We start from the raw sequence: 12,741 nt of genomic DNA on the forward strand, positions 1-12,741 counted from the left end.
CAAACTATAAATTTTAAGCTAAATATGACATTTACGGGAACACTCATAGAATAAAATTTTACTTACGTCAGAAATAGTTACAAGCTATCGCGAGATTAATCCGGGCACACTTTTCTACGTGTGTAGCATGTCGTGCTACCTCGCCCCCGCCACTTCTTTCACCCCGCAAGGAGGGTCGCCAAGTAACTTGCCGCATTATAACTGCTACCTGTAAGGGGTACAAAACAGCTGAAAATTTATTTCATTGTAATTTGATTAACACACTATCAAATCGCCTTTCCTAAAAACAAACACCTTTATCGACCATTTCTCAACTACATAGCCACAGATACACTATTCAAACATACACACAAGCATTTAAACGTAATTTTATTCATTAAAAAAACCTACATAACCTCAAAAGGCGGCCGTAACCTTGCACAAGATAACTATGTTTACCGCCAGTTCAAGCTCATAGCTCAATAATGCACGGCGTATCGACCCACGCAGCGTGTAATCACCCCATTGTATGTGACATCAGGCGAAGCTATTTATTGGATGGCCAGTTCTGGGAACACGCTTCTTTTATTTTATAGGTAGGTAGTACATAGTTAGCCGGTATAACGCGCCCTCGGCTTACAAAAGGTACAGACCAGAGTTTGAATCATACTTAGACCTAAAATTATACTAACGTTAGTTTATGGCTCGAATCCAGTACTATCTTACATGACATGAGTTATTACAATGAGTTAATACTTAATGAGATAATGCACGTCTAGAACTTAGAATTGAGAAGAGAACCCAGCAACCAGCAGTGATCCAGAGCGTGGTGGAAAATATACACTAATTTTTGGAAGGGTGCAGGAAATAACACCCTTACAAACTACACCCTTACAATAGTGTGGGTAATTTGGTTCTATGATAGACGAAATTTAAGCCAAAGTTCGATACGGTATCGGGTCACTAAAATGTTTTTTTGTTGGGATTGCGAAAGATTCAGATTTTGTATGTTGTACAATGTACCTACATGGCATAACTACGTACCTTTATTACTACCATGCACTATCTAATTGAACAAAATAGAATATCTGTTTTCTATCGATTCTATGAATCAGGCCAGCAATAAATTACATATTATTAAATATCTGTTACCTATAAAGAAAATGTATTTTGTAACGACCATGCGGTACGTTCGTGGAAACATTAGGTCACACTAAGGTACTATTATGAAGCCTGAAGTTATGCACTAAAATTTCTGTACTTTTTCCATTGTTTATTCCCTTTATCCTTTTTGTTTGGTTATGGTTACATTAAATTCAGTGCATTTTTTGTAGCTAGTAGTTAAAGTTCTGAAAACGTTTCTTGGGTCTACTTCTTCTTTTTGTAAATATCGATAAGAAATGAACCCACCAACCCGCAATGGCGGGCGTGGTGGAAAATGGTCCAAGCTCAGGAATAAAGTTAAAACCTTGAGGATATGCACAAAGGTTCCACTCGATGGAGCCAGGTGCAGGTACATACGGATGTACATAATTGAAAACTCCAAATCATCATCATCACAACCCATCACGTACCCACTGCTGGGGCACGGGTCTCTTTTCCAATGGAAGGAGGGTCCACCACACGGGCCCAGTGTATTTGAAAAGTCCAAATAAAACGCTCTAAATACTAATAAACAATTTGTCGAAGGACGTTTATCTCAAACCTACTTCCCCAAGGTCCACCATGGGCCCACCCGCCGCGCGTGGCAATGGCCTCGATACACAATGTCAATACAACTCGTGTCTTGTCTAATGATTCACACTGTATGTGTGGGGAGGTTCTGTGTATGTGTGTGGGGGGTTGTGGATATCTTGAAGTGAAAACCCCACCATCTGTAACCCCTAACTGTTTCAAATCGGTTATACGTTAGACTTTCACTGCAATACATAATTATAAAAAGAAATACATGTACTTATATGTAACTACGTTAAACGACGTTTAAGACGTTATTTGACTCATTTACAAGGCGTATGACAGTATTTATAGCAATAGTCATAGTTAAGTTCGATGATTTTAACGGCTGCGCCTTTCGCTCTACGCTCAATATAATTATTTTCATTTGGTTACGGTTAAGTCTCAAATCTTACCACACCAGCCACACCTAAAGTTCGTAAGCAACGTACCTACACTAGTATAAAAAACCTAGACCCTAGCAAGGCCTAGTCTATTTCGAACCCGATAGATCGATATCACATCAATATTGTAAGAATGTACTCCACGGGACATAGCTGTGAGACGTCGACGGATAATTATGAATATTTCGAAAACGTGGGAACCTACAACTGTGCTAAGCCAAGGTGATCTAAGTTAGTAATAAAGTTGCTAGAAATATCTAGGTATCTGTGTACAGTTGACTGTAACCTAAGCAGTGGTAGTCCCGATAAGTAGTTACTTACTGATATTTCATCTACTGGCAATCAAATTTAGGTACTATAAGTAATAAAGTATTTTAATCATCACATTTCAAATAGATAGTAGGTACATTAACATTATGCAATCTACATGACCAATAATAGCTTATATTCTCTTCTTAAAATACGTTGGTGACTTTTATTACTTCTGAAAGTAGATGTAGTAGTACCTACCTATTACGATACGATATTCCACAATCGAATGGAGCCTTCGAGATATTAGTTCGTCGCACCCTGGGACAGAGTATAATATTTTTATACTGAGAAAACCCTGGGCAGTCAGCGACTGACGCCAAATCTGCCTTTCCTTTTATACATTTTTACAAAAATCATGGATTACGATGTAACCTAACGTGTATTTATTCTGTGTCATGGTTTATTTTTCTAACGATACTTTCCGCCACGAGTAGCGCATTCGGAATGTCTCGAATAATAAGATGTTACACGTCTATCGATCGCCGATACCACATTATTCATTACTGTTTAGATATCGATTCACTTGACAGATACGTTATTTTTCTAGTAGCACCCTGTAGGGGCGTTATACGTTTTACTATTACAGCTGTTGTTGTCCGATTCATGGGAAACTTTAGTATGATCCCTATAAATTAAGACGTGAAAGCCGTAGTAGAATTCATTAATCAAATATCATATACAGTGCTCCAAAATTGATAATGCGCATAGAAATCTTTGACAGATCGGTAGTTTTCGATTATGTGACACATGATATTCACTCCTATTTCTTTCGAACAAGGTGCAAAATGCAAGTGTTTTTTAAGGCTCTTACGATTTAATGATTCAGGTGTGAAGATCTTCATGTGCATTATTAATTTTGGACAAGTGTATTTATGTACATATTATTGTTACGGGTGGATACATAATACACGGATACATATAACGCTCAATATGTTTTTTTCGTGATTTCAGAGTTGTAGCGATAATGAAAGTTGTATGGTAGATTGACCAATAGCTTCTAAATAGTTAACTTGATGACACGTCCTGGATAGATAATGTCGTGTTGTTAAAGTGATTATTTTTTAAATTCGTTTTTTGAAACGAATTCTTTGATACATGCCTGGATTTGAAACCCTATTTTTTGGCGATATGCCGCCACCACCACAACACGGCTAACCTTTTACATGTGTATTTGTTCCCTTTCTAGTACGTAGTAGAAATTAAAAGAGGCACCGCCACGAACACGATATGCTGCCTTTCAAAATTAAATTTTCTATTTGCAACCACATCGACTCAATGAAGTATGCACCCTATCAGCTTATAATTGAAGCTGATATTGGATTTGTACGTTTCTATTAATGTCGGTGGCAGTACGGGCTCATCAATATTTACAACATTACATTATTTCAATCTAAATTGTGAAATCATAATTTAAAATAAATCCACGATTTAGTTAGATACTTCCACTTGGTACAATACACCAAATTTAGATCACCCCTCTATGGGAACACTTCCACTATGTTTAAAGTAGCAGGAAGTAGGTGCTTGAGGAAGAAATGACTCGACAGAATCTTATTACGCTCCGGTATATGTCCTGCCGTGGACGATGTAGACATGGTGATGACAAAACTCAAGTGAATATACTAATTAAGTACTAGTTTTTTCTCCATTCCTTCCCGAGATTGTGAAATGGTGGTAGAGTAATATTATGACTATTGTAAATTGTAAAATGTTATGTCGAATAAACCACATTTGATTTGATCATAACTAATCCCCCCTCCCCCCCACAGACATGCAAGACTTCGGCACGCTGTCCAGCAAGACGGTGACGGAGGTGCTGATGCTGGAGATGAAGATGGCGCCGGCCGCCAAGACCTACCTCGTGTCCGGCTACCCGCGCAGCATGCGCGACGTCGCGGAGTACTCCGATAAGGTAAATAATATATTATGTAAGATGTGTTTTATCACACTCACGGGAAATGAAAAGGCTCCACTGAGAAAAGCACCAAATTACGCCTAAACGGAAAAGGCCAGCTTAATGACGCCTTCTGCAACATTGAAGTACATTTAACAGAACATCAGGATATTGATGATAACAACAAAAAACGTTAATACTTTGTTGAAAATTTAAATTAATTGTTTGAAAAAATTGGGTTCGTTTCATGAGTGGACTTTTTTTATTTTCCATGAGTGTATGTTGGGCTAAGACTGGAGTGGTGAGTGTTCATCGTCATCATCACAACCCATCACGTCCCCACTGCTGGGGCTCCGTTCTCTTTCGAATGAAGGAACGGTTCTAGGCCTAGTCCACCAGCTAGCCTACAGCTGGCCTAGCGCGGGTTGGTGGTGATTTTTATCTATCGTTATTTTGCAAGTCCATGCTAGGGTGTTTATTTATTGTTTTTTTAGTGTGTCGTTGATCTCAATAATAATGGTGGCTATTTGAAAAAAACATGTATTTGCCAGTTTAAATGCTTTTTGCCTTGCCACACACTCATTTCTGTAAGCATTTACCATTTACCTAAAAAAGCCGTAATGACCTAAAATCTACTTGTTAGAAAATTAGGCTATATTTTTTCAACATGAATGCTTTTTAAACATGTTAGTAAACAACAGCATTTGGTAAAAAACAACATGTTGGAATTTAAAAACCTAACACGCTTGTGAGGAAAGGCAATAAAGATTGTAGAAAGGTTAATGAAAGTGATCCCCAGGGCTCAAGCGAGCTTAGTGTATACCTACACCTACCACTGTACCGCATAATTAGGAAATTCCCTGGTGTGCACCTGGTACAGTCAGCTTCAAAAGCTACTAGACATTCCCGCGAGCTTGGCTACGCCTTAAAAAGTTTTCCCGTGGGAAAAACACACACAAACATTAGCCTTTATAATATTATTGTAGGATTTACAGTAATTGTACTATGTCAAACTTTCCCATCTTTGAAATTCAATCATGGAAGTAATAAGTACCTACTTACGTACAGCGTACTTATTACTCCCATGCATTCAAATGGTTTGTTTGACAAGGTACAAAAGTGTATGGCTACTTATAAATAAAGCTGTCTGTAAATAAATTATCCGTACACTATGCATTGTCCGTGGCCCGTTTGAGAGTGTTTTAAAAAGCAAACACATAAACAGTCCATTCAATTTATTCGATCACAATCTATTGTCCACACACGTGGCAGTCGATTGCATTTTAACTGCATACTTGAAAACGTTTAGTTTTCTATTATTTTTCAAAGTTTGTTTTTGTTCGGGGTTTACTCAGGTTTTACTGAACCTTGTTTAGAAAAATAATTCTTTCACAGTACTTAAATTTCATTCATGAAAGAAGCCTTGAAAGAATTCCATTTATGTTTATTTTCATACAAAATTCTAAAGCACGCGCTACGTGTGGCTACGCGGAGGCTACAATGTGCTACGCTGCTACGACGTAGGCTTCGTAGCACATTGTAGCCACCGCGTAGCCTCAGTATTGTAGGTTTTACAAGAAATTTTGTTGTGCCCTGAACGTTTTCTTATGCAGCAGGCACAGATAGCGTTGATGGTTGTTAGATGAATCATGGCACTGACCACAAAACGATATATCTTACTCGATTACTATTGAAAATACTGTAGGTAATGTAGGAATCGTTCACTTCTGGACATTGGACATAGGTAGAAGTAATACATATACGAATGCTAATCACAAATAACTACCGCGTAATCATAACTTGTGATCATGATTACACAATGGAGCGTCGCGGCTTGTTAGTCCAGTGACTGACTGAAGTGACCTTCCTCACTAAAATCAACAATACTAGCTTAGAAATTCGAAATACAATATTGAAGCAAAATATCCGTAGTCTATGTTGTATTTTGGTAGTTATAAGTCCTGTGCCACACGAATAACTTGGGCCCGCTGAGCTAGTATCAATTCGTTGGTATGTTCGTTATTGGTCAGAGGGTACATCACACCCGTCATCATTTACCCCTTTTCCCGCACAAAATTTATCCCGTCTCCCCACTAAAGTTGCCCCATTCCCCCACAGATACAGACAATAGGTGGCGTGGTTCTCGTATCCTGGCGTCAGAGGGTGCTGGAACGTCAGATCTAATACTTAACTTAAAGCAATAATTTCACAAATTCAGTCAAAGATACAAAATGAAATCTTTGCGGTGCGGCTCCAAATTTACCCCATTTTCCGCACAAAAAAGCTAAAGCTTCCCTATTCCCCCACAGATACAGACAATAAGCGGCGTAGTCCTTGTCTCGTGGCGCCAGCGAGTCCTGGAGCGTCAGATAGAATACGGCGCGCGGCTTGGCCACGTCGTACTGAGCCTTGCACGGCTGCTTCCAGCAATAATAACATTTCCCTTTGTGATTCTACAAAATCGCCTTTTGTCTGTCGTGGTTCGCCTAAACTTACCCCTACTGTCTCCAGATACAAACAAGCAACCTAACCGCCACTCGGTATCCCCATAGATACAGTCACATACGGCACTAAAGCTTCCCCATTTTTCTCCAGATACAGACAATAAGCGGCGTGGTCCTCGTCTCGTGGCGCCAGCGAGTCCTGGAGCGGCAAATAGAATACGGTGCTCGCCTCGGCCACGTGGTGCTGTCCCTCGCTCGGATGGAGCTGAAGAACTTCTACAAGAACGTGATGCCGGTGGCGGAGTACTTCGACCAGAGCAACATGCTTATTGCGGTTAGTCTTCATACTTTTGTTTGATTATGAGTGTAGTAGACAGAAACACCTTACACTCATAATGAATTTTTTATTGATATTTATGTGTTTAAAAGATGACACGAAGTCTCGTGCATTTTTGTTATACAGGGTGTTGCCCTGATTGACTCCCTTTCAGCTTACAATACCTATTTACCCTTTTTGTAACATTATATTTAAAAGCCTTAAATAGGACCTTATCTATCAATAACTAGTTATTCTTATTATTTCAGACCATAATATTGTACCTTATCCTAGTGTAAGTTACAACAGCTGTGACGATGGTTTTTGGCCTAGCATAGCCGTAATGATGTCAGCTTTCTTATAAATCGAACGTCGAACGATATTTGTAATGAGTAAACTTGATGATCACCAATTAATTTTATTGCTGTTATTGGCAAACGGTCAAAGTCAAAATGGCAATCAACCTTTATCATTTGGCAAAATTCCGATTAGGCGGACATCTTTTAAAAATAGATAAGATAGACGAAGTTATCTATCTCCTCCGAATAAATCTGGTAAATTGGCATACTCACGCATCGGCCCATTAGCTCAGTTGGTTAGAGCGTCGTGCTAATAACGCGAAGGTCGCGGGTTCGATCCCCTCATGGGCCACATCTTTTTATTTTTTTTGGAGTGTTAATTTAGGTGTGTTGTGTTTTGTTTTATATGCTAGATTCACAAAAGTTACTGGCCTTGTAGATTTTTTTTTATAACATAGACCCCTCTACAAGCGCTCAGACTATCTTGTTGCTTGTTGTGAATAGGTAATAGATTTCAGCTCCTTCGTAATTCTAAGAATAGCTTAGATTCATTCACAGAATGGATCAATGGATAAAAATCGCATGCAGCAGTTATAATCTTGATAAAAAAAATTACCTGGGATTTAACATGCTGATTTTGCGAGCTCATTTTTAACAGTGAGATAAGTATTTATTACCTATCTGATACGTTACTTATACAATGTTTTAACACTCAATAGTCTATATTCATAGTCTAGTTATATTACAAATTATTTAAGATTCATTAACGCATGCTGCTTTTACAAAGTTTAGTTGTCGATAATTGTATAATACCAGGTTGGTCCGTTTAGTAGGTAACAAAACAGAAAGAAAACAATTCCACTAATCTAATATTCCAACACAAAGTGAACGGACCTAGCAGTTTCAACTGTTTCTAGATACTTCGGTAAAACGTATGATTGTTCGAAATGACAGGGTACAATTGGATGCATAGTTAATGTTAAAATGGCCCCGTTATGGCAGTGTCACGGTTATGTAACTTATCGCGTGTACTTGTAGGTATCTCTTAGAGCGGTTTCAGCCTAGCGTAGATATTTTTCAGTGCGTATACCTACGGTCGTTTTAGACACAAAGCAGTGGTTTTAGAATTGAATGGGACTTACAAGCGCGTGAACAATCGTATGTAAATGAGCAAAGACAATATATTAAGTATATTATAGCAAAAAGGGTATATTAAGCCGAAAGCTACATGTGCAGTATGGTATATCTAAGCCCGAAACTGAAATTAGAATTTCAAAATTCGTGAAAAAAAATATTCATTCTCCATATCGTCCTTATAGGAGACATAAACATCGATATAAAACCACTAAACAGAGACAGTCACTCCGAAAAATACCTAAACTTAACAGCAACACACACTTTGCTTCCGGCTCATACCTACCCAACTCATGAAGGCAACTGTCTTGACCATATATTATTAAAAAGTAAAAACCCATCAATAACAATAGTTTTAGATAGCACAGTTACGGATCACCAAGCTGTATTATTGTCACTTTCAGCCATTCAACAGAGTGTTAAAAACAAACATGTCTCACGATTTACAACCTCTTTGGACTATGACAAGGTTTGTATGGACCTAAAAAATAGTAATTTAATGGAAATACTTAGTTGTAACGACGCTGAACATGCAACTAACTCTTTTATACAGACCTTAAAAAGTTCCATAGACAAGTACTCCGTAACTCGAGTTTTACCTAGATCAAAGAATAATATCAAACCATGGATCACGCCTGGCCTAATAAAATCAATAAAAAAGAGAGATAAACTACATAAAAACCTTAGAAAGAATCAAAATGATATAATTTTACAACAGACTTATAAAAAATACAGAAATTATTGTAATAGCATATTAAAAAAATTAAAAAGATTATATGAAAAATCGCAACTTGAAAAAGCTCAAAATGACCCTAAAAAAATGTGGAAAACTCTTAAAAAAATATGTCACATACAAAAGAAAAAGGAAAACGCTTCTGACTTGTTGATAGGTCCTAGGTCAGCACTGGAATCTTCTGATAATGCAAACGAATACTTTGCAAATGTCGGTGACCATCTAGCCAAAACGATAATACGAGAACATAACTTAGATGAACACTTGCTCTCCCGAAATATAAAAAGTGCTTCTCATAAACCAGGCTCCTTTGGGCTACTACCTACTGATCACACAGAGATCCAACTTATAATTAATAACATGCGAGCTGACTGTGCCACGGGATGGGATGGGATACCTGTCAAACTTATTAAAGTAGCCAAAGACCTGATATTAGCTCCCCTCGTACACATTGTGAATCTCAGTCTTGACTCTGGCATATTTCCCACTGCCCTCAAACGATCTGTGGTGCACCCCATTTATAAAGATGGAGATAAAAGCCTGCCATCTAATTATAGGCCAATATCAGTTCTCCCTTCCATATCAAAAATCCTTGAGACAATTATAAATAAGAGATTGCTTAAATATCTTGAGTCACAAAACCTTCTCTCAGAAAATCAATATGGTTTCCGCTCGGCAAGGTCTACGGAGGATGCTGTCGCACGCCTCACCGCGACTGTAGTGAAACATATTAATGAGGGTGACCGCTGCGCTGGTATCTTCCTTGACCTTGCCAAGGCATTTGACACCGTCTCCATACCCATTCTGCTAGCCAAGTTATACAATATCGGAATACGTGGCATTCAGCACGATCTTTTCACCAGCTACCTGACCATGAGAACTCAGTCATGTAAAATCGACTCAACAGTAAGCTCAAACCTGCAATGCTCAGCGTATGGCGTTCCTCAGGGCAGCATTTTGGGCCCGACACTATTCATCATTTACATAAATGACTTGTGCAATCTCCAACTCCGAAATGCTGCTATTGTCACTTATGCCGATGACACTGCTATCGTGTTCCATGGCAAGACGTGGCAAGGAGTTCAGAAAAACATCCAAGATGGTCTAAGTAGTGTTGTGCATTGGTTTAAGAATAACCTTCTGACCCTTAATCTTAAAAAGTCTAAATATGTTACTTTTTCAATAAGATCCAATGGTCAACCCCAAACAGGCACTTTCACTGTCACAGCTCACTCTTGTGTAGACCCAATTTGTTGTTCTTGCCCTTCTTTGGAACAAGTGCATGAAATCAAGTACCTGGGAGTAATCTTGGATAAGCATCTAAATTGGATATCACACATCAAGTCACTGTCTGGTCGTGTCCGCAAACTGATCTTTATATTCAAGCAATTACGACATATAGCTGATGAAGCACTCCTTAAGATGGTTTATTTTGCCTTTGCGCAGTCCATACTAACCTACTGCATCTATGCCTGGGGAGGTGCCTCTAAAACACACATGATCCATGCAGAGCGATCTCAAAGAGCGCTACTAAAGGTCTCATATTTCAAACCCTTCAGATATCCAACATCAAAACTTTATACAGACACTAAAGTGCTTACGGTTCGTGGACTGTACATTCGCTCGGTTATATTAAAACAACATACCCAAATAGCTTACGATCCGGTTTTCTTTTGTAGCACCCGCAGAAATGACAAAGTCTGTCGAATCACCCATAAAAGGACCTCTTTTACTCAAAATTTCCACACCTTTCTTGGACCATTTTTGTACAATAAAATAAATAAAATAATAAATCTATACCAAAACACATAAAAGGACCTCTTTTACTCAAAATTTCCACACCTTTCTTGGACCATTTTTGTACAATAAAATAAATAAAATAATAAATCTATACCAAAACACTTTCCACTCATGCAAAAGAATTACAGTAAATTATATAGAATCACTCAATTATGACGAAATTGAAGGTCTGCTAAATGTAGAAAATTAAAAATTATTAGGAAATAATATATATACTTAAGTATTTATTTACCCTTATATATATATACTCATTTATATCATACCATATTTATATGCACTAAGTATTGTATTATTATATTTAAATATGTAGCTACAAAACTAAAATATAAAATATGTCTAACAAGTAGGAAACTCAAGCGATGAACGAAAGACACTGGCTCCTACGATACAGGTCTCCTAGTGTAGGTTGCCAGGGCCATTTCATGCAGTCGAAGCCTTGTGTACTGTAAATTGTGAGTTAACGCGGTATATATTATTTAAGATTAACTACTTCTACTTTATTTAAGTAGTGTAATATTGGGCATTCTAGATCACTCTCAGTCGCTGCGCTCCTTCGCTCGCTTCGCTCGCCGTGATCTAGAATGCCCAATCGGTTTTCTTCGCGCCATCTGAAACGTCTGATCATCAAATCGTATAGGTTAACTTATTGGATTGTACCTACTGTTTAAATAACAACGCATGATAAATTGGATTTCATTCCATGGTGCACATTTGCATACAAGTGATCAAATTATGTGTAAAAATCACTGTCAAACATGAAATTCGTTAAACAACCCTATAATTTCCAGGTAGACAAAATATGTTTATCTTTAAATGATGTAGGTCAAATAAGGAGACATGGAAATTACTTACCTAACACGATTCGTTGTTTAATTTGCGGTCCATCAAATTGCGGGAAAACAAATCTTATGATAGGACTTCTTTTGCATGAAAAAGGAATTCATTATCATAATCTCTATATTTATTCAAAGACTTTATTTCAACCTAAGTACCAGTTCTTATTTAATGTTTTGAAATTAGTTACTGAAGTTAATGTGCATAAATATACTGAAAATAATGAGATTGATAGTCCCCGAGATGCTGAAATGGATTCCGTCATAGTGTTCGATGACGTTGCTTGTGAAAATCAGACTAATATACGCGATTACTTTTCTATGGGTAGACACAAAAGAATTGATTGTTTTTATTTAAATCAGACGTATAGTAAAATTCCCAAGCAACTGATTAGAGACAATGCTAATCTTATTATTTTATTTAGACAAGATGACGTAAATCTAAAGCACGTTTATGATGAACATGTTAATACCGATATGAATTGGTCGCAATTTAGAGAGATGTGTACTCAAATATGGAGTCAACCATATAATTATTTAGTAATAAATAAAGATTGCGACAAAAATCATGGTCGATACAGAATGAATTTTGATACATTTGTTTTGTTTGATTACATCCAACATAATATATAATAATAATTCACATATCAATAATCTTATTTAACATTTATTTATGGTGTTGAATACTAGTCTCCAATGGTAATAGTATAGCTATGGAAAAATCATTAAAAGAACAGATTGTTAAATCTGCAGAAGCTGTTAAGAAGAAAGTTAAATTCATAAAGGAGTTAAAATCAGAGAATGATAATATTATAGAATCTGTTTTTAAACCAATAACTTCACCTTTAAATAAAATTGCAAATAATACGGAAAGTTCTTT

At 37.3% G+C, this 12,741-nt stretch overlaps 1 protein-coding gene and 1 non-coding gene across 2 annotated transcripts in view; both read left to right on the forward strand.

The window, feature by feature from the left end:
* The window catches only part of LOC105391874, a 50,128-nt gene that overhangs the window by 8,401 nt on the left and 28,986 nt on the right, over positions 1–12,741 (forward strand). The window contains exons 4-5 of the mRNA XM_048627215.1: positions 4,178–4,320; positions 6,898–7,080. Coding sequence (XP_048483172.1) covers positions 4,178–4,320; positions 6,898–7,080 — 326 coding nt within the window. The remainder of the gene's footprint in view (positions 1–4,177; positions 4,321–6,897; positions 7,081–12,741) is intronic.
* Trnai-aau lies at positions 7,640–7,713 on the forward strand. The gene has a single exon. It is a non-coding gene; the product is annotated as a tRNA-Ile (tRNA).

The sequence above is a fragment of the Plutella xylostella genome, chromosome 4 (assembly GCF_932276165.1).
Source record: "Plutella xylostella chromosome 4, ilPluXylo3.1, whole genome shotgun sequence".
NCBI classification, from domain to species: Eukaryota; Metazoa; Arthropoda; class Insecta; order Lepidoptera; family Plutellidae; genus Plutella; species Plutella xylostella.